Raw genomic sequence first — 24,187 nt, forward strand, 5'->3', positions numbered from 1 at the left:
CATTTTTTCACACTTTACCATTATTGAAATTGAGACATGTCCTACAATCATGTGGTAAGAAAGCATAGTTTAATTAGCATTATTTATTTATTTATTTATTTATTTATTTATTTAAATAAATAAATGACCCTGGGATCACGACCTGAGCCAAAGTCAAGATTTGGACGCTCAACCAACCAACTGAGCCACTTAAGCGCCCCAGCAGTGTTTTTTTCTATTTAGACAGTCTGTTGTAAAATAAGGCTGCATCTTCAATTTGGTAGCATCTTAGATTCAATTAAATACAATATATACCAAGGCTATTCTACATGCTTTATAGATTTCCTTGCCTAATCCTCTAAGCAATCCCATGATATAGGCAAAATTATTCTCCACATTGGACATGAGGATAGAGTAAGGAACCTGCCCCCGTTGTGGCATGCTGATAATGACTAGTTCTCACAAGAGTTGGGGGAAACCTTTGATTTGTAGCATTTGCTAATTTCCATGGCATTAATATCCTCATATGGCCAACTTCAAGCTACCAACATGAAGTCACTGAACACAGGATTAGGAAGATGTACACAAAATTGGCTCTTGCGAGCAGGTGTGAGCTGGCCCAGGCACACCACTTACGTTATATGTTCTTCCTGGGTAGCCTTTATCAAAACTATGGCTTTAATATCACTCATATACCAAATACTATAATATCCAATTCTGCATTGGTCATCTCCACTTGGAAGCCCTACCAGCTCCTCCAGTCTGATAGATAAATTGTACCTTCCTTACTATTGCCACTCTCCTTGAGGATCATCACTGAATACAGGAGAAGGAATCTAAAAAAAAAAAAAATCTAGGATTTTGAGAATATGGTGGTTAAGCACTGTGAAGGGTGTGAGACTTTATCCCGCTTACAAGCTAGCAAATTAGCCTGCCACAGTTTTGTGGATGTTGTTACAATATTCCTGGATCAGAGACCAAGGGCTTTATTATCCACAGAGAAACAGTAGCCATTGTACTGACATTTCTTTTTTTTTTTTTTTTCAGCAGGGGCAACAGTCTGAATCCCAACTCCCACCAGATGATATAGAGGCCTGCACGTACAGCAGGTGGCATTACAGGAGAAGAAACCTGAGTTTGGGGCACCCACATCTTACATGGGCAGTAACTTTGCCTGACTTTTGCCTTCGAGGGAAACACCATCTACAAGGCTGTAAGCAAATCTACCCTTTGCTTCAGAGGAAACACTCTACTCTCTCTGTCTTCCAAGAGTGCTCACTATACAGTCACCTTTGAAAGGACAGTCTGGAACAAGATGTGCAGAAACATGAGAGACCCGCGGAGAAGTTTCCGATGAGTATTGCACTCTGTCAGCCACCTACCGAGGTGAGGGCTGACTCCATTTAATCTGTCTCTCACAGCATTTAATGAAGGCTGCTATCCACAGCATTCCAATTGCAGCGGGTTGGGGCAAATCTGCACAATCATACCCCCAGGATCCTGGATACAACTAGCAAAACAAATTCCAAAAGCCATCAGAGTCTTACATAGCCATATGGCTTTCTCCTTTAGTTTCTGTATTGACTTTTCCACTTAGCCTTATGTATTGACACAGGTACAGTATTACACGCCACACGGACTCTGCCTTGGTCTGTAAAGAAGACATCTAGGGTAACTTATCCATGACAGCCCTGGCCAGTGAACTGAAGATGATCTGAATACCTTCCAGGGTCAAGGTGGTGTCAGTGATCACTCCACTAGAGTCAGGGACAATTTTTTTTTTTTTAATTTTAATGCTGATCAATTTATTTTTTTTCTTTTTTCTTTTTTTAAAAATATAATTTATTGTCAGATTGGCTTACATACAACACCCAGTGCTCATCCCAACAAGTGCCCTCCTTAATGCCCATCACCCATTCCCCACCCCCCCATCCACCCTCACACTGTTCTCTGTATTTAAGAGTCTCTTATGGTTTGCCTCCCGCCCTCTCTGTAATTATTTTTTCCCCTTCCCCTCCCCCATGGTCTTCTGTTAAGTTTCTCAGGATCCACATAAGAGTGAAAACATGATACCTGTCCTTTTCTGACTTATTTCACTCAGCATAATACCCTCCAGTTCTATCCATGTTGCTGCAAATGGCAGGATTTCATTCTTTCTCATTGCCAAGTAGTATTCCGTTGTATATATAAACCACAAGTTCTTTATCCACTCATCAGTTGATGGACATTTAGGCTCTTTCTGTAATTTGGCTATTGCTGAAAGTGCTGCTATAAACATTGGGGTACAAGTGCCCCTATGCCTCAGTACTCCTGGATCCCTTGGGTAAATTCCTAGAAGTGCTATTGCTGGGTCATAGGGTAGATCTATTTTTAATTTTTTGAGGAACCTCCACACTGTTTTCCAGAGTGGCTGCACCAGTTTGCATTCCCACCAACAGTGCAAGAGGGTTCCCGTTTCTCTGCATCCTCGCCAGCATCTGTTGTTTCCTGAGTTGTTCATTTTAGCCACTCTGACTGGTGTGAGGTGATATCTCTGTGTGGTTTTGATTTGTATTTTCAGGAACAAGTTTTGAATCCTCTTTTCTAATCTAATAGGATGACTTACACCATAGGGATCACATCAATAATAAGTCAGTTAACCCTCTGGAAATTTTCCTGAGATAACAAAGCCTCATTTTGGAGAGATCTCTGCTGCTGCCTGAGGGCTACATGACTTGCTTATGGTGTTTCCTTAAATAATTAAAGGTCTCTTATGTTTACCCCTAATGTGCAAAGCAGCAAGATTTTGGGAGAGAGGCAAGTGAATGCCCAGTTTCCATATAGGAAGCACAGTCCCAGGGGCACACATGGTGCCCCTGGAAAGAAAATGTTGTTTATAATTGTTGGGACCCCTAAATCTGGTTCTGGTCAGAGGGGCAACAGTGCAGCTGGTGTGGTCTCCCAGCTGTCTGGCAGGTTTCAGGGCTCCCAGTTCAGTTTGAGTAATGGAGTCCAGGCATTCCTTTGGAGGGACTACCTAAGAGCAGTCAGCCCAACCTGTCCAGTTTGTTCCTACAACCAGTCGAGTGGCATTTTTCTGCCCTGTTGAATGACGGAGTGATAGCTATAGAAGTGTGAGTGAAGAAGACATCCAGTGGTATGGACAGGATTTTTGTTTTTGTTTTTGCCTGGGAGTTATAGACACCGAGGCCATCTTCTGCCATTCCCAATAGATTTCTCGACAGGATTAAAGGGAATAGTGCCCAAAGAGTGGCGAGAGCTGTCTGGGGGAGAATGTGAGACTCAACAGTTAAATTTAAGACACTTGCAAGAGTTTGAGAGAGGTTTTGTGAACTCCAGTACAGTTCTGAAACAGAAAGATCATTAATGTCCTTTCTTTCCCGTGGCCCTTGGATCTTAAGATGTTCCCTCTACTGCCAAAAAATCAATGTGCTACATTCTATTAGCTACAAATATGCCTTTATCCAATCATCCTCTACTTGTATTTCTTTGTTTTTTAATGTTTTTATTTATTTTTTAGAAGGAGACACAGTACGAGTGGGGAAGGGGCAGAGAGAGGGACACGCAGAATCTGAAGCAGGCTCTGAATCTGAGTTATCAGCACAGAGCCTGAGGTGGGGCTGGAACCCACGAACTGTGAGATCATGACCTGAGCTGAAGTCGGACACTTAACCAACTGAGCCACCCAAGTGCCCCTACTTGTATTTAGACCTTTAATCCAGAAGGGGCAGATGTAAGAAGGACAAGAGTATTTTGTTCTTTAGAACAGTTTAGCAATTTAGCAAAATTGAGAAGAAGGTACAGAGAATTCCGTATTTCTCCTACCCTCACATAGGCATAACCTCTCTCATTACAAGTAAATTTTTCAAAATTTATAGGAACCCATTATGTCCCTACTTTGGCCCACATGTCTAATGTTGGGGGACATGATGAGCAGTGTACTCAAACGAGTGGTCATTAGCCTTACGATCTAAGCCATGTCAATCTAAAGGGGTAGCTGCCACTTTTTTTGTGTGTAAAGTTAAGATACTACTAAGTCCAGGCTGGTTGTATTCTTGAATACACCATTTGCATTTCATCAGTGAGGCTTGTTGGGCCCCTTCCTACACTGTTAGTCATGGAGTCCATGTTGACCCTGCTCAAAATGAGAAGATCAGGCAAACGGTTCCAAGCCTCTGTAGGTCAGGCATTCAGTTTCCTTAGGAGCCAAATTATTGGTTCTTAGTTGCTTATAGTCAGAGGGGCAACAGTTCCAAGAACAAAGGGGTGTCTCCACATAGAGGCTGCCTCCCTTTATCAAAGGCTCCAGTTGGTGACATCATCAAAGAGACTTATGGCAGAAAGTTGTTATTAGGGTTGTGGGTTCCAAAGAAACTAGAATGTCTGGCTTCTCTCCACCATGATAATCTCCTCTGAACTTTATGATCGTTCATAGTACAAGCACGTGACATATCCATACTGATTACACATCATCCCTGGAAAACACAACAGTACATTGAGTAGCCCATAGGGTTCTACCCAGAAGATCACATTAGCTTCTCTTCCCTACCTTGAATAATGCTCAAGGCTCATTAGCTTCATCAAGACCCAATTATACCTGAATTCTACTTTTCTCTTCTTATTTCCAGTCATATGAACCAGTAATTACCTTTTTTATGTAAACTTCCTTCAATTGGGTTTCTATCACTTGTAATTAAAAGAGTACTGATGAATACAGTAGAAATTTGTAAGATATGCTAAGAAGTATGGTTTAAATCTTGAAAGCCATGTGTAGATTTTAGTGAAAGATTTTAGTCACATGATTGATACACTCAGCATATTTGGCTTTCTCTGGTTAGTACTGCTTTAGAAACAGGGACAAAAAATAGGGAAGCTGGCAGTCATTGACCAAGTCCTGACTGTTCTTGTGCTGTTTGCTGCAGAGATTTGTGATTTGCAATGATTTGGCTTCTTGAACTGGTTGTGGTTCAGAGTTCTGTTGTCATATGTAATCCGACCATTGTCCATTTCTGTACTCAGTCTCTCAGGCCTGTCTTTTGGTCATTCTCTCACTTTCGAGAAGTTAACCAACTCAGGATATGCTTGAGATCCAGATCTTTACCCAATCTCCAAGAGAGAACTGCCCAGTTGTCTCCATAGCCAAGTGTATTGAGAGATCATTTGGCAAGAGAGTGATTGAGAAGATGCATTTAAAACAGGAAAAAATAAGGTGGACTAATATCACAACTACTCTGACAACAACAAGAACAATTACTGTTGCCTGTAAGATACTTCAACACCAATAACTCCAATTGCCCACCCCAGGACAAGAGAACAAATTCCATAGGCCTTGAGGATCAACCTTAGAAAGTCACGTAGCTTTTTTCCTGCAAAGGATGCTTAGTCTTTTTATTTTACCTGCTTTATTGGCCCAAGTGCAGCAAGCAGTATTAGTGATAATACAAATGGCCCCATGTCTAGACAAACAGGAAATCTAGAGTCATGCTATTGTCTCTCTCTACTTGTGTCAAAGAGTTGTGACTGATCTGTATCCATCAAGGGCAGAGGTGGTGTTATTAATAACTTTTGCCAGAATTGGTGATATGTTTCTTACAGTCTTTTTTATTTGTACAATTCCCATCATTGGAAACATTGCTCTGATTGTTCACAGAAGAAATGAGTCTCCAGTAAATTAAGGGTAAGCCTTTGTTGTCCACTAGTCTTGTTTAAAAGTCAAAATCATTCTTTTTCCTTTTACTTTGAAAGTGATCAAATATTTTTCATCTCTGGGAATTATAGGATCTTTGTCATCAGTGTTCTGTATTTAATAAGTATGTGCTGTGTTCTGGGCCCTCAGTGAGCTCTTCAAATCTGAAAATTATGTCATTCCACTTGGAGAAATTTCTTGAATTATTTCCTGGTGATTTCCTTTTGTTTCCTCCTTCTCTTTCTTGAGCTTTTTTTTTTTTTTTTTTGATATTGGATTGCTGGAATTAGACTTCTAATTTCCTTATATTTTCTCCTCTGTTTTCCAGCTGTTTGTTTTTTGTTCTGCTTTCTAGGAAATTCGCTTCACTTTATATTCCATGGAGTGACTTAACATAAATGTATCATTTTACAGTTATAAGGATCAGAAGTCTAATGTGAGTCTTACCGAACTAAAGTCAAGATATCTGGAGGGCTATGTTCCTTTCTGGGGGATCTTGGGAGGAATTTTTCTTTGCCTATTCAGGTTGTTGGCAGAGTTCAGTTTCATGTGATTGCAGAATTGCATTTTGTAGTTGGTCTGTGAATGTAGGTCTGCATTCTCTTGATGGCTCTCAGTTAAGGGCTTTTCTAGCTTCTAGATGCTACCCACATTTCTTGGTTCATGACTCCTTTCCTCCATCTTCAAAGCCAGCAACAGTGAATGGAGTCCTTCTCATACTTCTAATCTCTCCTGCCTCTTCTTCTATCATGGCATCTCTCAGTCTCCTGTTGGAAAAGTTTCCAGCTTTTAAGAGCTCATGTAACTAGATTGGGCCCACCTAACAATACAGGATAATCTCCCCATCTTAAAACCTCTAACCTTAGTCATATCTGTTAAGTCCCTTTTGTTTATGTTTAGGATTTAGACATCTTTGGGAACCCTTATTCTGCCTACCACAGGAATTATAATGTCCACTATTATATATTTAATTTCTAAGAACTCTTTGTTCTTGGAATATTCCTTTGTATAGCAAATTTTTGTTTCATGTTTGGGATGTCTTTACTTCTCTCTCTGAATGTAATAATGATAGTTTTAAAAAATGTCTTCTCCCTGTATAGTTTGTTTTTTGTAAGTTGCCTCTTTGTTATGTTTATTTTGGTCCTTGTCTTCCATTAGGAAACTATCTGTTGGTTTGTGGCTGCCTACAATGGGCAATAAACAGCTGATTGTTTTTTCTGGGTTCCTGGACAAGACTTGTAGGGCCTGGGTTTGAGGGTAAGGTGATCTGGCTTACTCAATATCAATATTTTGGGGGTTTTTTGTTTTGTTTTTTTCTTGGGGTGGTCAAATTCTTGAGAGATGGATCTTTCAATCCCCTGCTTTCCAGGTATTTGGGTATTCCTACTTTTATAGGCCTGGCTGTCCACATTCTGGGAATCAAGGAAGGGGAATGTGGGAAATCTTAGCATTCATGATGTGAACGGCTAATGAATTTCTCTGCTTACAATAGTAAATCACCTTCATGTGCATTTACTGTTCTGTACCAAGGGATTGTCCAGTTTTCTTTCCCAAAGAAATCACCTCAGGGGCGCCTGGGTGGCTCAGTCGGTTGAGTGACCGACTTCGGCTCAGGTCATGATCTCACAGTTTGTGGGTTCGAGCCCCGCGTCAGGCTCTGTGCAGACAGCTCAGAGCCTGGAGACTGCTTCTGATTCTGTGTCTCCCTCTCTCTCTGCCCCCCCACCCCACTCATGCTCTGTCTCAGAAATATACATTAAAAAAAAAATTAAAAAAAAAAAAAGAAATCACCTCAGTCTTCTGTGCCGATCTGGGGGAAGGAATTGAAACACATTCCTTCTTAGGTAGACTTTCAACCAATCTTCCCGTTTGGAACCTCGCTTTCTGTATCCACAGATACCTGGTGCCCAGTCCTGAGGGTTTGGAAATTCTGTGGTAGAATTAGGTTCTTCTTGGCTCTCCCCGCTACTAGCTTAGCAACCAGCTTCCTCAGATGTGCGAGGTCAATTATCATTAGGTAGCCTCTCGAATTCTCTTTGTCCTTGTGGACTTATCCTTTTATTGTGATTTTAGTAGCACTGGGAGGGGGTAAGAATAGATGAATGTTCATTCGGACCATTGACTTGTGTATATTAAAAGGGTGAACTTTATGGTAGGAGAATTATATCTCAAAAAAAAAATAAATTTCTAAAATGAATGAATGTGTGCAATGTGCCATATTTATCCCAACATGAGCCTCCTAATTTTGGAGATGAGAATAGTGAGCCTGGTGATGGTTTTAAGTGATTACTTTTAAGTGAGAGTTCAGCTAAATCTGCTTAGGTGTTCTGAGTTGTGTCTGGCCTTGCACAGTTGTGTTTTGGTGACAGTGACACAGACTTCGATTCTTCAGCCCTGACCTTAGGCACTTGCCATTCTAGCCTCTACCATTTCTAGAAGAGGAACACTGGTGCCCTGGAAAACTAACCATCCTTACAGGGATGAAATGGCCTGCAAGTCATTGAGTCAAATGCCAGTTAAAAACATGTATAAATGTTGTTAATCACTTTGTTATTTACTCTACATATAATTAATGCAATTTATACCATACAGTCGTCTAAAGAATAGATGAAAATATTTGCAAATACTGATGGTGCAGAGTCCAGGAGGAAAACGATAGTGGCTCCCATCCCCACCCAGCTCTTATGATGTAATTTGATAAACACACAGAATTCAAAATGGCTTGAAAAAAATACAAGGAAGATTAAGTGGTCTATGACTTTTCTTAATATAGCCCAAATCAATAATGTGAGATCACTTCCTGTTAACATTCAGGGATTTACATGTCTGTCTTCCATTAGTGTGAAGTACTCTTTCCTGCCAGTACCCATTTTTACACATTTGAAGACTTATTTCATACTCGCAGTCAGTCTTTTACATAGCTGAGAGAATACAAGTTGGTCATAATATTTTCTTAAGCGATTAAATATTAAACACCAGACATTACATCAATATTTCTCCCAAACTTGTTTTTGATTTCTTGGGCTTCCTAACCCTCACCTTATGTATCTAGTTTGCCTGCACAGTTTAAGCAGTAAGTGTCTTGTCTTTCTGCTGGAATATGATCACTTTTTCAAAGTTGTGGTATCATATGCCTTCAGTTATTTGACCAATCAGGGAGCCAGAACTGCCCTTAGAAACATTTTGGATTGAGAGAGTTAGCAAATAAAAGGAGACCCCATTAAGGGTTTCGGCTAAATAACAAACTATATATATATACATATATATATGCGTGTGTGTGTGTGTGTGTGTGTGTGTGTGTGTGTATATTTTTTTTTAGTACAAGCATGTTGTAAGTATTGCAGGGGATATACTTATACTAGAAATGATCTGTTGTTTACCTGAAATTCAAATTGAACTGGGTGTCCCATATCTTATCTGGCAACCCTAGACACAAGCTACTGGGGAGTCTCCTTACTGGGCCCTTTTAGAGACTGCTCACCTGTGCCTCACCTGAGGGTGAGGAGTCCTTGGAGCCAAATGGACATACCCATCCATTCCTGTCTCCCCTTTATATAGACCATACACTGGGTACCTGCAGCTGCAACATCTCCCACCTGAACCTATGTGTTCAGGGTCTTTGACCTTTTCCCCAAGAGGGTCCTTTTGAGTGCAGCCCTGGTCCAGAAGTATGACCATGGGGTGGCTGATGGGAAAGGGTAGATAGAGAAGGGATATATAGCCAGGATACTCCTATAGAGAAGCTTGGATCTAGGACAGAGCCCTAGGTGAAAAGACTGAGTCAGAAGAGAAAGCCAGGGCCTCCATTTGTACCCTTGCCCCAGGCCCCGCAAATGTGAAGAGTGGGCCTGCAGAGAGCATCAGACCATACACGTATTTTGTGTGCTTTCTGCTATCTGATGGGGGAATGGGTACATTGAGGGCAGAGTGTAGAAGTTTCCACTTATAATATAGAGCTTCTATTTCTAACCTTTCCAATATTTTTATTTGCTTCAATTCATTTGCTTTTGGGAAACTCTAAATTTCACCAATGGATAGGTATTTGAAAAAAACTTAAATTATTTTTAATATTTATTTTCTTGTTAATGTTTATCTTGTTTGTTTTTAATGTTATTTTTGAGAGAGAGAAAGAGTGAGAGAGAGCAAGCATGGGGGAGGGGCAGAGAGAGAGGGAGACACAGAATCTGGAAACAGGCTCCAGGCTCGGAGCTGTGAGCACGGAGCGCAACGCAGGGCTCGAGTTTACAGACCACGAGATGATGACCTGAGCCCAAGTCGTACACTTAACCGACTGAGCCACCCAGGCGCCCCTTGAAATGAAACTTAAAAAAAAAAAAATCCATGTCACCATTAACAACAACAACACAACAAAGGAAATCTAGTGTCTCTCTCCTGTACTGAGTGAGCCTTTTAAGGGATGATTCAGCTAAATGCACCCAGGTGCTCTGTTTACGTGCTAGCTACTCTCCAGAGATTCCTCAGCGTGCTAAAACATAAGTTCTGTTTCTATCAGAAGTAACAGTGTGAGTTGTAAGTGCAGATTCTGTTTGTCAGGAAAAAAAAATTAAGTAGAAAGAAAACACAAGAGAAAAGCAGGCTTCTGTGGAAATATCACGTATGAGGTGGTTTATGGTATGAACAGTGCTTATTTAACCTCCTAGAGAAAAGGAAGTTAATATTTGCCTAAGGCTGAGGATTACATGAACCTAACTACATTGGTACAGGGCAGACAGGCGGTTTTCAAATGGCATGTTGTATCACTTAGGGTTTCTTTTGGCTCCATGTAGCGGGAACCCAACTATAGTGGCTTAAAAAAGTCAGGTGTTTATTTTATTCCTGTAAGAAGCTCCACAATGCCACTGAAGACCCAGTTTCTTTCTGTCTTTCTATTCTGCCATCCTTGGCTTGTGGCTTTCTTCCTCATGCTTGCAAGATGGCTGCTGCCCTTCTCACAGGAAGAGGGAGAGTAAAGAGCAAAATAATGTTGCCAAGTCTGTCCTCTTTTAAAATGATTTCTTGGGGAGCCTGGGTGGTTCAGTGGGTTGAGCCTCCAACTCCCAATTTCTGCTGGGGTCACTTATGGGCACATCTGCCCGTAAGCTGGGATCGACCCCCACCTAGGGCTCCGTGCTGAGAGTGGAGTCTGCTTGGGATTCTCTCTCTCTCTCTCTCTCTCTCGGCCCCTCCCTTGCTTGCAGTCTCTCTCTCTAAAATAATAATTAAAAAAAATTCTTGAAGATTCCAGTTAGCAAGCTTTGCGCATATCTCATTGGTCGTTAATGTGTCAGAGAGCCCTGCCCAGCCCAAGGGAGCCTGAAGTGGCCAGTGTTTCAGCTGGACACACGCTACCTCAAACAATATTTGGGTTCTTTTAGGAAGGAAAATAGGAAAACTGGATATTGGGTTGGCTATTACCCGTCTCTGCCACAGACGTGAACAAGCATATAAATTCTTCAAAAAAAAAAAAAAGAAGGCATTTATTTTTCTTCCAACATGTAGTTAAAGTCATCACCATATGGCAAGTTAAATAGATAAAAATTGAGTAAATAGTATTTTCAACCAACACTATTTTCAAGTGCTATTTATTTGTCTACAAGTTAGTCTATAGGTTGGGAGATTATCTCTCCAAATGTTTATCTCTCTACAATAGATGTAAATAGCAGGCAGTCAACAATTCTTTACCACGTTAAAGAACTTTTTTCCAATGCCAAAATTTACCTTGCTGTTAAATTTTAAAAATCATGTAAAATTATTTTAGGTTTATTTAGAGAGAGAGAGAGAGTGAGTACACTCAAGGAAGAGGCAGAGAGAGAGAGAGAGAGGGAGAGAGAGAATCCCAAGCAGGCTCTATGCTGCCATCAGCACAGAGGCAGACTTGGGGCTAGATCTCACCAATCATGAGATCATGACCTGAGCCAAAATCAAGAGTCTAATGTTTAATGGACTGAGCCACTCAGGAGCCCAAAAGTCATAAAAAAAAAAAAAAAAAAAAAAAAAGGCCTAGCGTTGTACCTCTTTGTTACAAACACTAGATTGTTAGTATATACGGTATACCTTGTTTTAAATGTTAAACCTGAAAGCTAAACTTAACATGTTTATTAAATGCATGGTATAATTAAAAGAATGAAAAGATGACCAAAATGATCTTTGACCTTCTCCAGCGTATAAACCCCCAGGTTCTAACTTAGTAGGGCTGTGAAACACACAAAGCTATGGCTGTAGCAGGCTGGCTTGAGGGACGAATGCCGGGGTGAGTGCTACCAGAGAGAAGGCCAAGTGCAGCAGGAGGAGGAGAGAGCAAAGAGAAGTCTCACCTGGTCGGGGTACACAGAATGAACTTCATGAAGAAGATGCTGGGGATGCAGAAACTACGCCTCACGTACGGCGCGATGGCGCGGAGATAGAGAACGTGGGGCTGCTTCAAGTACCTACGGGTAATTTTTAAGCATATTAACAAAAGCCTAGTGCATGTGAAGTACTATATAACGCCGAGAGAGGACGCGCAAGCTAGAGTCTCCGGGTATAAAACACAAGGGGAAAGCTGCCTCTCTCACAGACCTAGATGGTCTGTGAAAATGAGGTATCACCTTACAAGGATATATTCAAAATGACTTCATGGAAAATGAGTAAATGCAAAAACACTTCGAAAATAGAGTGCTGATCGGTGCTCGGGTGGCTCAATGGGTTGAGCGACTGGCTCTTGGTTTGGCTCAGGTCATGATCTACAGTTTGTGAGTTCAAGCCCGCATTGGGCTCTGTGCTGACACTGCAGAGCCTGCTTGGGATTCTCTCTTCCTCTTTCCCACTCAGGCCCTTTGTCTCTCTCTAAATAAATAAACTTAAAAAAAAAAAAAAGAGTGCTGATAATTAAAAGTATTGTTACAGTAATAATAAAAGTATTTTCAAACGCTTCAAACTGTGTTGATCAGTGAATATGAAACCTCAAAATACATTTTCAAAAGATCCCCTTTGATGATTCTGCCCTTTGGTTAATTTAATTCATTTCAGTATGTTGGCTTTAATTCTGCACTCAAAACAGTCCTTATTACGTGAAAACCTTCCTAATCTGTCACCGAAAAACACTGTCTGTGAAAAGACAGGGCTACACAATGTTTCGAGAGATTCTTTGTAATTTCCCCCCTTTGCCTGTTTTGGACCTAGTTATTGAAGATGTCACAGGATATTGTTTTGACAAGAGGAGCCTATGAAGACTCAGAGGGAAAAGGAGCCATTGGCATTTCTGATAACCTTCCAGTGTCTCCACTCAGTAGTACACAGGAGCAGGTGCTCGGGAAGGCAGAGAAAGGGCATCTTCAATGCCTGGGGAAACTTTTGATATTATAAATAACTTGAGGGTGGGACGCCAATGCCAGCCGGGTTCGCGAGCGGTCTCCACGCAGCCTCCATGGTTGATTCCGCCTCCGCGCCACCCCGCTCTTCCCCCTGGCAGCCGAGTTCCTACCCGAGCGAACCGGCCGGCCCAGCCCTCTTCGCCCCGGCACCGCCCGCCGCGCCGACGTGGCCGAGCGCACAGGTCGGCCGGGTCAGGTGGTTGGGTGACGCCCCGGGAAAGCGCTCCCCGCCGAGGGCGGGCGGCGCCGCCGCGCCGACGCCTCCGGGGGAGGGGACTTCGCGGGAGTCGCGGCGGAGGCGAGGAGGAGCGCGGCGCGGTGCGGCGCGGCGGGCGGGCGTGCGTGCGATCCGAGCGGGACGGGCGGCAGTCGGCGGAGGCGCAGAGGACTCGAGGCGGTGGGCGGGAGACATGGACCGTGGCGAGCAAGGTGAGGGCGCGGGCACCGCCGGCGCGGCGTCTCCCGGGCAGGCGCGGGGTCGGGCGCGGCGCTGGGCTGCGCGCGGCCCGGCGCCGGAGCAGGTGCACAGTGTCCCCGGCCGGCGCCGGAGCGGGAGCCGAGCCTTCTTCAAGTTGCATCTCCCTGATCGGGGTCTGACATCCTGGTGTGGCCGAGCCGCAGGGAGCGGCTCCGGCGGGCGGAGCGGGCTGTTGGGGTCGCGCGCGCACGGGCGCGCGCGGCTGTGTGTGTGTGTGTGTGAGAGAGAGAGAGAGAGCGAGAGAGAGAGAGAGACAGAGACAGAGAGACAGACACAGAGAGAGACAGAGAGACAGGGAAGGAGGTGGGGAGAGAGGGAAAGAAGGTTCTGGGTGGAGGCGAAGGGGCTGGCGCCAGGCTCACGGAGCCAGGGCTGCCGACGGTGATGCGCTTTGGGTAGAAGGCAGCGCGAAGGGAGTACTGTACAGCTAGATCTTGTTTGTAACTGGTGGAAACTGAGGATCCAACGACAGTGGGTGGTTTCGCTGCTCTGGATGGGAACATGACTCCTCCCCCCATCCCGACTCCCCCAGCGTTGAGACTTTCTGCCGTCTTGTAGTTTACGTGGTTAGGATTTTTGGTGGCGTTTGATCCTATGGCGATGGTTTTGGACGTAGATACGTAACATGCGAGGTGTCCCCAAATTGTGGTGTGTTGTTTATGGGGTTATTGGCGCGGCGCGGGGGGAAGGGAGCTTTCCGTAGTAAAGGTCTTCTTTTACTCATCAAGATAAGACCCTATAGTCTTGTTACTATCGCTTTGGGGAAGCACTTGTTTCTGAAAACTATCTCAAGTGAAATTGTCTCCAGTGGAATCATTGTTTAAGCGAGATGTAAATAGGAAGGCATGGTTTTAAGATTTAAATACTAAATGTTTATATATCGCTTCATCTCTGTTGATAATAACCCAGTAACTGTAATACAGATGCGTGGCTCACTTTTTAAAAGATACATAAGTGCTAACCCCAAAAAGGTAACAACGTTAACGTAAATTTTAGGAAGTAGGGATAGGAATTACTCACATTTTGAGTTCAGACACAATAGTTTTCGTTTTTTTCTTTTTTGTTTATTACTCTTTGTATTTATCTTTATGCATACTTTTTATGTAAATAAAACCATATTCCATATATACTGTTTTGTATTTTACTTTTGGTAAGTTGTAGGACTCTTTGGAACCTTCCAACCTTTCCTTTCTCCACACTCGTCAAATTGATCTCACACTTAGCATATGAGTGCTTATACTATAAAGTTATGTGCAATATGTAATAGATACATATGTATAATGTACAATACGTAATATATATTAAATACGTATATATCTGTATGCACACATGTCTGGATTTTAAGCTTATTGAGGTTAGAAGCACGTACTTCATCTTTATCCATGGTTGGGTAACCTTGGTGTTTGAACATGATAGGTATTTAAATGTTTGAGTCAGAAAGCTGGTCTCAGGTCTTAAATGTATTGTTAGGAGAAGGCCAGGAGCCACCATGTAAGTCAGCATTATTCTGTCTTTTAAAGAGGACGTTGGGGGTGTCAAACATGTCAACATGCATATTTGTGTATGCCTTACATTGTTGTATTTAACATAATGGTGTTTTTAGAATAGCTGTGTTTGGTACTCGTCAAACTAGATTAAGTAGCTGTATTTGACTTAGGTGAATGGAGTGACTAATTTTACTAGATTTGGTATTTTAGTTTGGCTGGTGAGAATCACAGTCATTAGTACCTCTGTCCTGATGCACTTAGTGTGGTTTTTGTGGGACCAGTTTTGTGTGTGTATGTCTAAGACCTATTTTGTAAATTCTTTGGCTTATAAGAGGAGTTTCTCTGTTTCTAACTTTAAGATGTTTTCTTCGGTGGGTCATGTTAGTTCTTGTTTTTAATTGTTATTCCTCGAGGGCAAAGGAAATCCATCCTCTTAAAGTGAGGAGTCTGGAGGCTCAGCTTAGTCTGAAAGATGAATCACTTGCCTCGGGAAGGTCAGGTGGCTCACTCAGTTTTGTTGTGTTGCAGCCACGTGGCCTGTCCTTACATTTCCATCTTCCTGTCTCTTTTGTATTTTCATCTTTATGTTCCCGTGGCACAACGTAGATGCTCAGAAATGTTTGGTGACTGCCTAGGATGGAAAGGAAAAGTGACCAAGAGTGCCTTCCAGCTGTTGGAGCCTCTGACGTCCTCTCTTGCTACCCAGTTACTCCTAACTCCTGGTATTTCCCTCAGTATTTTAAAGGAGCAGACCTCTGCGGTTAGGCGGAGAAAGTTGGTGGTGAGTCTGTGTTGGACTTGGAGGGTGGATGTACACGCAAGGTTTTGAACGAGCAGAGTGGATCGCTCCATTTTCATTGAATCTGTAGGGAGACTTCTGAGGAGGCGACTTAAAGAGGAGGAGCCTGGGTTTGTAAACCTGCATGTTCACTACGGAACAGTGGTGGCTGACATACAGTTTATGAAACCCTGTGATTGTCTCTTGAATTGTGAGTTTTCATAAAGTATTTAAAGCCAAATAAGAACATTTTAGAATTTGTTTAACTTTTTAGTATGCCTGGAGTTTGTCACGTTTGTCTGTCCGACTCTGGATGGAAAATTGAATGCCCTATGTCTTGTCTTCACTGCATTTCTCTATTGAAAATGTCTCCTTAGGGGCTCCTGGGTGGCTCAGTCGGTTGAGCGTCTGACTTCGGCTCGGGTCATGATCTCACGGCTCGTGAGTTCGAGCCCCGTGTCGGGCTCTGTGCTGACAGCTCAGAGCCTAGAGCCTGCTTCTGCTTCTGTGTCTCCCTCTCTCTCTGCCCCTAACCCACTCGCATTCTGTTTCTGTCTCTCTCAAAAATAAATAAACATTAAAAAAAAAATAAAAATAAGATCTGTGAAAAAAAAATTAAAAAAAAAAAAAAGAAAATGTCTCCTTAGACCTTCCTTATAGGAAGTTGTCAAAATCTATCCTTTGCTGCTTTTTATATTTAGCAGAACTTTAAAGTTTTAGAACAGTTTTTCTTGTGTTTTATATGATGTATTCTAATACTCCTCAGTACCTGGCTCAGATTCTAATATTTTCCCCATCTTCTCCTGTGCCCAGATTTTGAACACAATATTCTGCTTATATTGAGAGCCCAGTCCACATTAATCAATTTGAAACATACCTTAAACTGCATAGTGCTTCTCAAGAGTTTCTTTACACATTAAGCCCAGCATAGCACATTTAATGTGTGTGGTAGTTCCCACTTTGAAAGTGCAGCATGGCATGCTAACTGGAGCATGCATTGTGTAAAAAAACCTCCTGACTACTTTTTATAGTGCTGAATAAATATTTATACTTGAGTACTCCCTTATGGTAGTAATAACCTGTAGTTTAGCGCTATTCTGTTGAAGCGGCAGGGACCTAGCCAGTAGTGCATTTTATCTGTGTTTGAATTCACACACACACAAGCCCACCCAAAACTTTTGTTTCAGGGAGTGAGGGAAGGTTGTTGGGGCCAAAAACCTGGGAGAGGAGAACACTACAAGAAAAGTGACCCAATGATATGTCACTGTAATTTCAGCATTATAATTATGCCTTAGAAATAATAGAACAGTGAAATGTCATTTATTTTATTTTGTTTTTATTTAAAAAAGTTTTTTTTTTAAACATTTATTTATTATTGAGAGACAGAGAGAGACAGAGCGTGAGCAGGAGAGGGGCAGAGAGAGAGGAAGACAGAATCCGAAGCAGGCTCCAGGCTCTGAGCTGTCAGCACAGAGCCCAACCTGGGGCCCGAACTCACAAACCGCGAGATGGTGACCTGAGCCGAAGTCGGACGCTTAACCGACTGAGCCACCCAGGCGCCCCAGAATGTCACTGATTTTAAAGTAAAACAAATGTAGACGAATGGGTAACAATATCAAGGGTCTGGTCACAAATCTCAGGGTTTGACCCCCCCCCCCCCCAGTTCTGTGTTTCTTTGGTCCAGTCTTGCTTTCCATATGGTGCTAATGTCATCAGCTGATTTGTTAGCTCCAATTCACTTCCTGCATTTATTTTTATGCAGCAGACTGCCGGGTCTCTAGGGCAAAAGCTGAGTGGTAGGAGGGGTTGTGATCTTTTAGCAAGATCTCAAAACAGAATAGTCTATGCACACAATAAAAACAAATATACTCATAGTTCGAAACCAGAAACAGCAAAATCCCCTGAATTTATGTGTTACTGATCCTTTTGTTGTAGGCTAAGATTATTTTATTTTCCTTTGGGGCTCATTATTTCTGCTTTAATTGTCGACTGTTGTAAAATCCCTCTTCTGAGACTCTCCCAAATTTTATTTGAACCAGGTGGGTACCAGGTATACAGAAACCATAATCGTAGCAATGTATGTTTATGAGAAAAATATCCAAGGGATCAAATGACTCAGTGTTTAGTGGAAGTTAAAAAAAAAAAACGTTTAAATTTGTGGTACCTGGGTGGCTTAGTCAGTTAAGTGTCTGACTGTTGATTTTGGCTCAGGTCATGATTTCATGGTTTGTGGGTTCAAGCCCCGTGTCAGGCTCCACACTGATAGTTTGGAGCCTACTTGGGATTCTCTCTCTCTCCCTCACTCTGTGCCCGTCTGCCACGCATGCAGCCTCTCTCTCTCAAAATAAATAAGCTTAAAAAAAATAATAATTTAAAAATACTCTTAGGTAGCTGTGAATAGTTCATTTTTTTTAATGTTTATTTTTGAGAGAGAGAGAGAGAGCGAGTGAGCAGGAACAGGGGAGGGACAGAGGGAGAGGGAGACACAGAATCCAAAGCAGGCTCCAGGCTCTGAGCTGTCGGCACAGAACCCGACGAACCTTGAGATCATGACCTGAGCTGAAGTTGGATGCTCAACCGACTGAACCACCCAGGCGGTCCTGAACATTTCATTTTATAACTCCTTTTATAAAAACTCAATATATCTAAAAAATGTACTTCTCCAAAATTGTGACTAGTGTAACCAGGTAATTAAAGCATTTGATCAAAATTCACATGACTAAAAGGTTGCAAAATGTAAATCTTCCTCCTGTTCCTGTCTCCCAGGCTACTTCCCTTGGGTAGCAATGCCACCATTTTACCAGTTTCTTCTCTGTCCATCCAGACAGATTCTATGCACGTAGGTATACATACACTTATATTTAAATATATGTGTGTGTGTGTATTATATAAATGGTAGCATACAAATTGTTTTAACACCTGACTTCCTCCACTTAAATACAGTATATGTTCTAGAGATTATTCAACATAACGTTATATAGAGCTCCTTCATTTTTTTTTAATTTTTTTTTTTCAACGTTTATTTATTTTTGGGACAGAGAGAGACAGAGCATGAACGGGGGAGGGGCAGAGAGAGAGGGAGACACAGAATCGGAAACAGGCTCCAGGCTCCGAGCCATCAGCCCAGAGCCCGACGCGGGGCTCGAACTCACGGACCGCGAGATCGTGACCTGGCTGAAGTCGGACGCTTAACCGACTGCGCCACCCAGGCGCCCCTAGAGCTCCTTCATTTTTAATAGCTATTTGTAGATGTGCCATGTTCCGTAGCGGAATAGGTGGTATTTGGCTTGTTCCCTGTCGATGGCCATTTAGGTTTTCCCTGATACTTTGCTATTAAACAAATCTGCAGCAAATAAATTTGCATGCAAGTCATTTGATAAATGTGCCAGTTTGTCTGTAGGAAGAATTCTTAGAAGAATGTGACTGTTCAGTTCGGATGGTGCTGAATCCTGCTTGGTGGAAGGCATGTGGGCATCCGCTTCCCTCCACCGTTCCGCGTGGGTGTTGTCGCAGTTTCTCATCTTCGCTGATCTTACACGAACAGAGGTTTCTTGGCATAGGTTTTATTATATATTCTTCTTTTTTTTTATTATATATTTTTCTTAATACAAAGGTGGCTGTACTTCTTTTGGTAAGTTTAAGATTTAGATTTCCTTTTCTGTGAAATGTCAGATCCTATACGTTGCCAAATTTTCTGTTGTGTTGTCTTTTGTTTCTTCCATTTGCAGAATGCGGCCCTCTGTCCACAATATGAATTGCTAATGTATTTTTTTCCTAGTTTGTCTTTACTCTTTTTAAAAAAAAAAATTTTTTTTTTAATGTTTATTTGTTTTTGAGAGAGACAGAGACAGAATGTGAGTGGGTTAGGGGCAAAGAGAGAGGGAGACACAGAAGCAGAAGCAGGCTCCAGACTCTGAGCTGTCAGCACAGAGCCCGATGCGGGGCTTGAATTCACGAGCTGTGAGATCATGACCTGAGCCGAAGTCAGACGCTTAACCGACTGAGCCACCCAGGCACCCCTTGTCTTTACTCTTTTGACTTGATAGTGATTTTTTCCCAAGGAGAAATACTAATTGATGGCTGTTTTAATTTTTAGCTTATAGCTTTTGAATCATTCCTGGAAATGCCTTCCTCACTTTGAGTTTCTGTTTTTATGGTTTTATTTTTTTTACATTTTTTACAAGTTAATTTAGAGACAGAGAGAGAGAGAGAGAGAGAATGAGTGGGAGAGGGGCAGAGAGAGGGGGAGAGAAAGAATCCCAAGCGGGCTCTACAGTGTCAGTGTGGAGTCCGATGTAGGGCTCAAACCCACAAAATGCGAGATCATGACCTGAGCCAAAATCTGTCGCTTAACCGACTGAGCCACCCAGGTGGCGTATTTTTTTTTACATTTAAATCTTTCATCCATCTGAAGCTTATTTTGACACAAAGTGTGAGATATGAATCTTAACCCCATCATACCCCCATTGGCTGCTCAGGTACCCTATACCAGTCGCTGAATAATGGATCTTTCCTTTACTGATGTGAAATAATACTGTTGTCATATACTAAATTCCTGTATTCTTTTCTTTTTTACATTTTTGTTCATTTCCAGCAACTAAACTAAGTTATTGTACCTTCATACTATGCAAAAATATCTGGAAGGACTGGTCTTTCCTGATTATTCTATTTTTCTTTTATCTTTTCTTTCTTTCTTCCTTCCTTTCCTTTCTTTTCTTTTCTTTCTTTCTTTCTTTCTTTCTTTCTTTCTTTCTTTCTTTCTTTCTTTCTTTCTTTCTTTCTTTCTTTTCTTCCTTTCTAAGTAGGCCCCCATGCCCGACATGGGGCTCGAACTCATGACCCTGATCAAGAGTCACATGCTCCACTGGCTGAACCAGCAGGCACCCCTCTATTTTTCTTTTTATTGTTAGATTTTTTTTTCCTAGCTATTCTTGACGGGGATTTAATTTCCAAATGAACATTGGAATCAATTTGTCCAGATGAAAATTCAACAGAAATCCTGTTGGTATAGCTTTTCTCCCTCCCCCTCTTGATTTCCCTGTTCCCATACCCCTTTTTTCTTTCCTCTATTAGAATTTCATCTTTTTCTTTATTGAATGTCCAGTATGTTCATTATGGTCGAACTGTATATACCATACATAGTTTTATGTTCTGTTTTGAATACTACTAAATAATGAGAATGTTAACAGATCATTTAAACAAGTTTCTCCACACTATAATTTTTGATGACCACACCCCTTCACTAGTTGATGGTTATTTAGATGTGTCTTTGCTGGACTATGGATTACTTTCCATTTCAGCTGTTAGAATATTTTAAGAGAAATTGTTTTAAAATAGATTTCCTGAAACAACTCAAAGATGTGAATATGTTTAGACTTTGGATTCCTGTTGCCAAGTCACTTTCTGGAAAACATAATTGTCATTGTTGTTTTTTTTTTTTTTTTCATTTTTTTTAATTGTGGTAAAGAACACAAAACATAAAATCTACTGTCTTAACCATATTTAAGTATATAGCACATTATTGTTAGTGATATGTAACTTGGTGTACAACAGATCTCTAGAACTTGTTCATATTGATGACTGAAACCCTGTACCCATTGAACAGCAATTCTTCATTCTTTTTGTACATTTCCTATGCTGTCCCACCCAGAAATGGAACTGCTGATTCATATAGTAATTCTAATTTTAATTCTTTGAGAACCTCCATACTGTTCTCCATATGGCTGAGTGGCTGAACCATTTTACGTTCCCACCAACAGTTATTTTAAAAAGAAGAGTGAAGGCTGGGGGTGGGGGACTGTGCAAAAAATGGATGGGGGCGGTTGAAAGGGTTATTTCTCCGCATCTTCAGCAACACTTGTTATTCTGTTTTTGTTTTGTCTTGTTTTTTGATACTGGTATCCTAATGGGTATGAGGTGATAGCTCATTGTGATTTTGATTTGCACTTCCCTGATGATAGAGATGTGGAGCATTTTTTTAATATATATATTTATATGTTTGTTGGCTATCTGCATGTCTTATCTAGTGAAATGTCTGTTCAGATCCTTTGCCCATTTTTTGATCGGATTATTTGTTTTTGTTATTGTCAAGTTGTAGGAGTTCTTTATATATTGTGGATACTAAACCCTTATGAGATAAATGGTTTGCAAATATTTTCTCCCATTCCGTTGTCTTTTCACTTGTTTCCTTTGCTGCACAGATGTCATTGTCTTAACAAAAAAAAAAAAAAAGAAGAATGAACTTTATAGGGGAAAAATGCCACCCTTTTTCATTGGAAATTTCACCATTTACCAGAGAGGCTATAGATTGATTAGCCATTTTTATTCCCTTCTTGGGATTGTTACTCACTTTTCACTCTTGGGATCTTGGTGAGTCTTGCTCTTCTCATCATTCCCCCTCTCATGCTCATATTAAACCTTTGTGTTTTGTGACACATATTTAGTTTTCCTGTTCTTACTTTCCTTTTGGTTATGTTGGACCTTTATAATGTCATTTTTACTAACAAAATACAGTATTAAGAGCAAATATTTTCTAGGTGACATTTTTTGGAGTAATTTGCATGGCTCTGAGTAGCTTTCAGTTCTTCATTCTCTGTGTTTTTGTGTCTTCTCTCTTTAGACACTTTTGTAATCAGTCAGTGCTAAAAATAGTGGTTTTAGGCAGGACTGTTAATTTACATGCCTCGGCTTATAGGCATGGTGTATTTCATGTTACAGCTATGCAAACATAAATGTCAGTTTAAAAAATTTTATAAAATGTGACCTTGATAAAGTTTTGGATTGGAAGTTTACTGCTAAGATCAGACTTTACCCATTGTTTTCTGAGCTTTGTTGGAGGCATTGTGGTATGAAAAGGAACTTCTGGTGCAATCAGTAAGGCTATAGGAATAAAGATAGTAGTTTATCCAATCCACTAGGATCTGTCGTTGGCTAGAAATAAAATGTTACCAGAACAGAAGAATGTTTTTACATATGTGTTCCTCACCCTCAGTCAAGTGTGTATGTCGTAGATATGCCCTAAGTGTTTGTCCTATTGTGCGTAATTAATTGGAAAGATTTCTAGCATAGGTAGAGTCAGATGGGATTAGGTAGAATGGCTAAAAATTAGGGGAAAAATTTTTGGCAGGGAAACAAGAATATATGCTCCACATATGCTTATAGTTTCATACATAATCACTGAAAATCTGTAAGTGGAAGCCAAATTGATACTTTACTTCTTAAGTATTATGTTAACTGTGTGTGAATACATATACAGACAGAGGAAAAGACAGTGATGGTTACATTTTTATTCCCCAAAGCATGTTGGACGTATGCTCAGTAAATACTTTCATAGATACATTTCCTATGCTGTTCTACCAAGGTTAGTTATTTGCTTCCAATGTGTCCTGAGCTTAGGAGGCATGGATTGTCTCAATACATTTTATTTTATTATTTTTTATAAATGTTTCTAAATGTTTATTGATTTCTGAGAGAGAGAGAGACAGAGTATGAGCAGGGGAGGGGCAGAGAGAGAGGAAGACACAGAATCCAAAACAGGCTCCAGGCTCTGAGCTGTCAGCACAGAGCCCGACGTGGGGCTCAAACCCATCAACCGCGAGATCATGACCTGAGCAAAGTCGGATGCTTAACCGACGGAGCCACCCAGGTGCCCTGGTCTCAGTACGCTTTAGAAGTTTTCTTTGAATACAGCTGAGAAGAGCAAAAGTATGTTGACAGTGGTAAAAAGTACATGCCACTAGTTAACCAGAATGAGAATTCTGGAAAGAGAGAAAAATGCAAACATTTTGGCCATTGGGGCAGTTAGCAAAGGATGACCAACCTATCGTTCTGGTATTGATCTCATATATCATTTTCAGTATATCACCTCATTACAACTCAGAATGATATTGGTGATGATGGTGATACCACCACCTGGCTTTTGCAAAGCTCTTATTAATTTTTCTACATATTATTTCATTTGAATCTTTTAATGCTGGTGGGTGATAGGACTGGTATCATTTTCATTTTATATATGAGTAAACAGAAGCTGAACGATCATGACTTCCCCATACATACTGTGTTAGATGTGGGTAGTGCTACAAAAACTTGGTCCTAAGAGGATCACCAGGAGCCCACGAAAAATTTAAGTTGCATTTGCTAACCAGTTTAAAGCCCTGGGGATACTTCGTACTTTCTAGAAATGTTTTTTTCTAACTAATTAAAATAAAATTGGAATCTGCAGGGACACAGCTTCAGCCCTGCATTATAATTACCTACGTTTTCCAGCTAGAGTTTTACTCAGTCACTTTTACAAATACTCCTTCTACTCCGCCTAAAACCAGCAACAGCATTTGCTGAGTGTTTTATATGCCAGGTTATGTTCTAAATGCTTTTCGTGTTTCTTTTTTAAATATCTTCACAAGAAACCCATGAGCAGTGCTCACACTA

General features: G+C 41.3%; 1 protein-coding gene and 1 long non-coding RNA gene across 7 annotated transcripts in view; both read left to right on the top strand.

Annotated features, from left to right (window-relative positions):
* Positions 1-12,010, top strand: part of LOC123586005 — a 32,106-nt gene extending 20,096 nt beyond the window's left edge. For both annotated transcript variants that reach the window (XR_006706533.1, XR_006706532.1), the window contains exons 2-3: positions 1,027-1,365; positions 11,827-12,010. This is a non-coding gene — a long non-coding RNA (uncharacterized LOC123586005). The remainder of the gene's footprint in view (positions 1-1,026; positions 1,366-11,826) is intronic.
* A 1,330-nt stretch (positions 12,011-13,340) lies between these two features.
* TPD52 (tumor protein D52) overlaps positions 13,341-24,187 on the top strand; it is a 111,722-nt gene continuing 100,875 nt past the window's right edge. For 3 of the 5 annotated variants that reach the window (XM_045454801.1, XM_045454802.1, XM_045454803.1), the window contains exon 1: positions 15,584-15,704. In XM_045454801.1, the coding sequence (XP_045310757.1) occupies positions 15,599-15,704 (106 nt within the window). In that variant the 5' untranslated portion in view covers positions 15,584-15,598. Of the gene's footprint in view, positions 13,447-15,583; positions 15,705-24,187 lie in introns of those variants that run through there. The other 2 variants (XM_045454808.1, XM_045454809.1) reach the window with 1 other exon arrangement.

This window comes from Leopardus geoffroyi, chromosome C3 (genome assembly GCF_018350155.1).
Source record: "Leopardus geoffroyi isolate Oge1 chromosome C3, O.geoffroyi_Oge1_pat1.0, whole genome shotgun sequence".
Taxonomy (NCBI): domain Eukaryota; kingdom Metazoa; phylum Chordata; class Mammalia; order Carnivora; family Felidae; genus Leopardus; species Leopardus geoffroyi.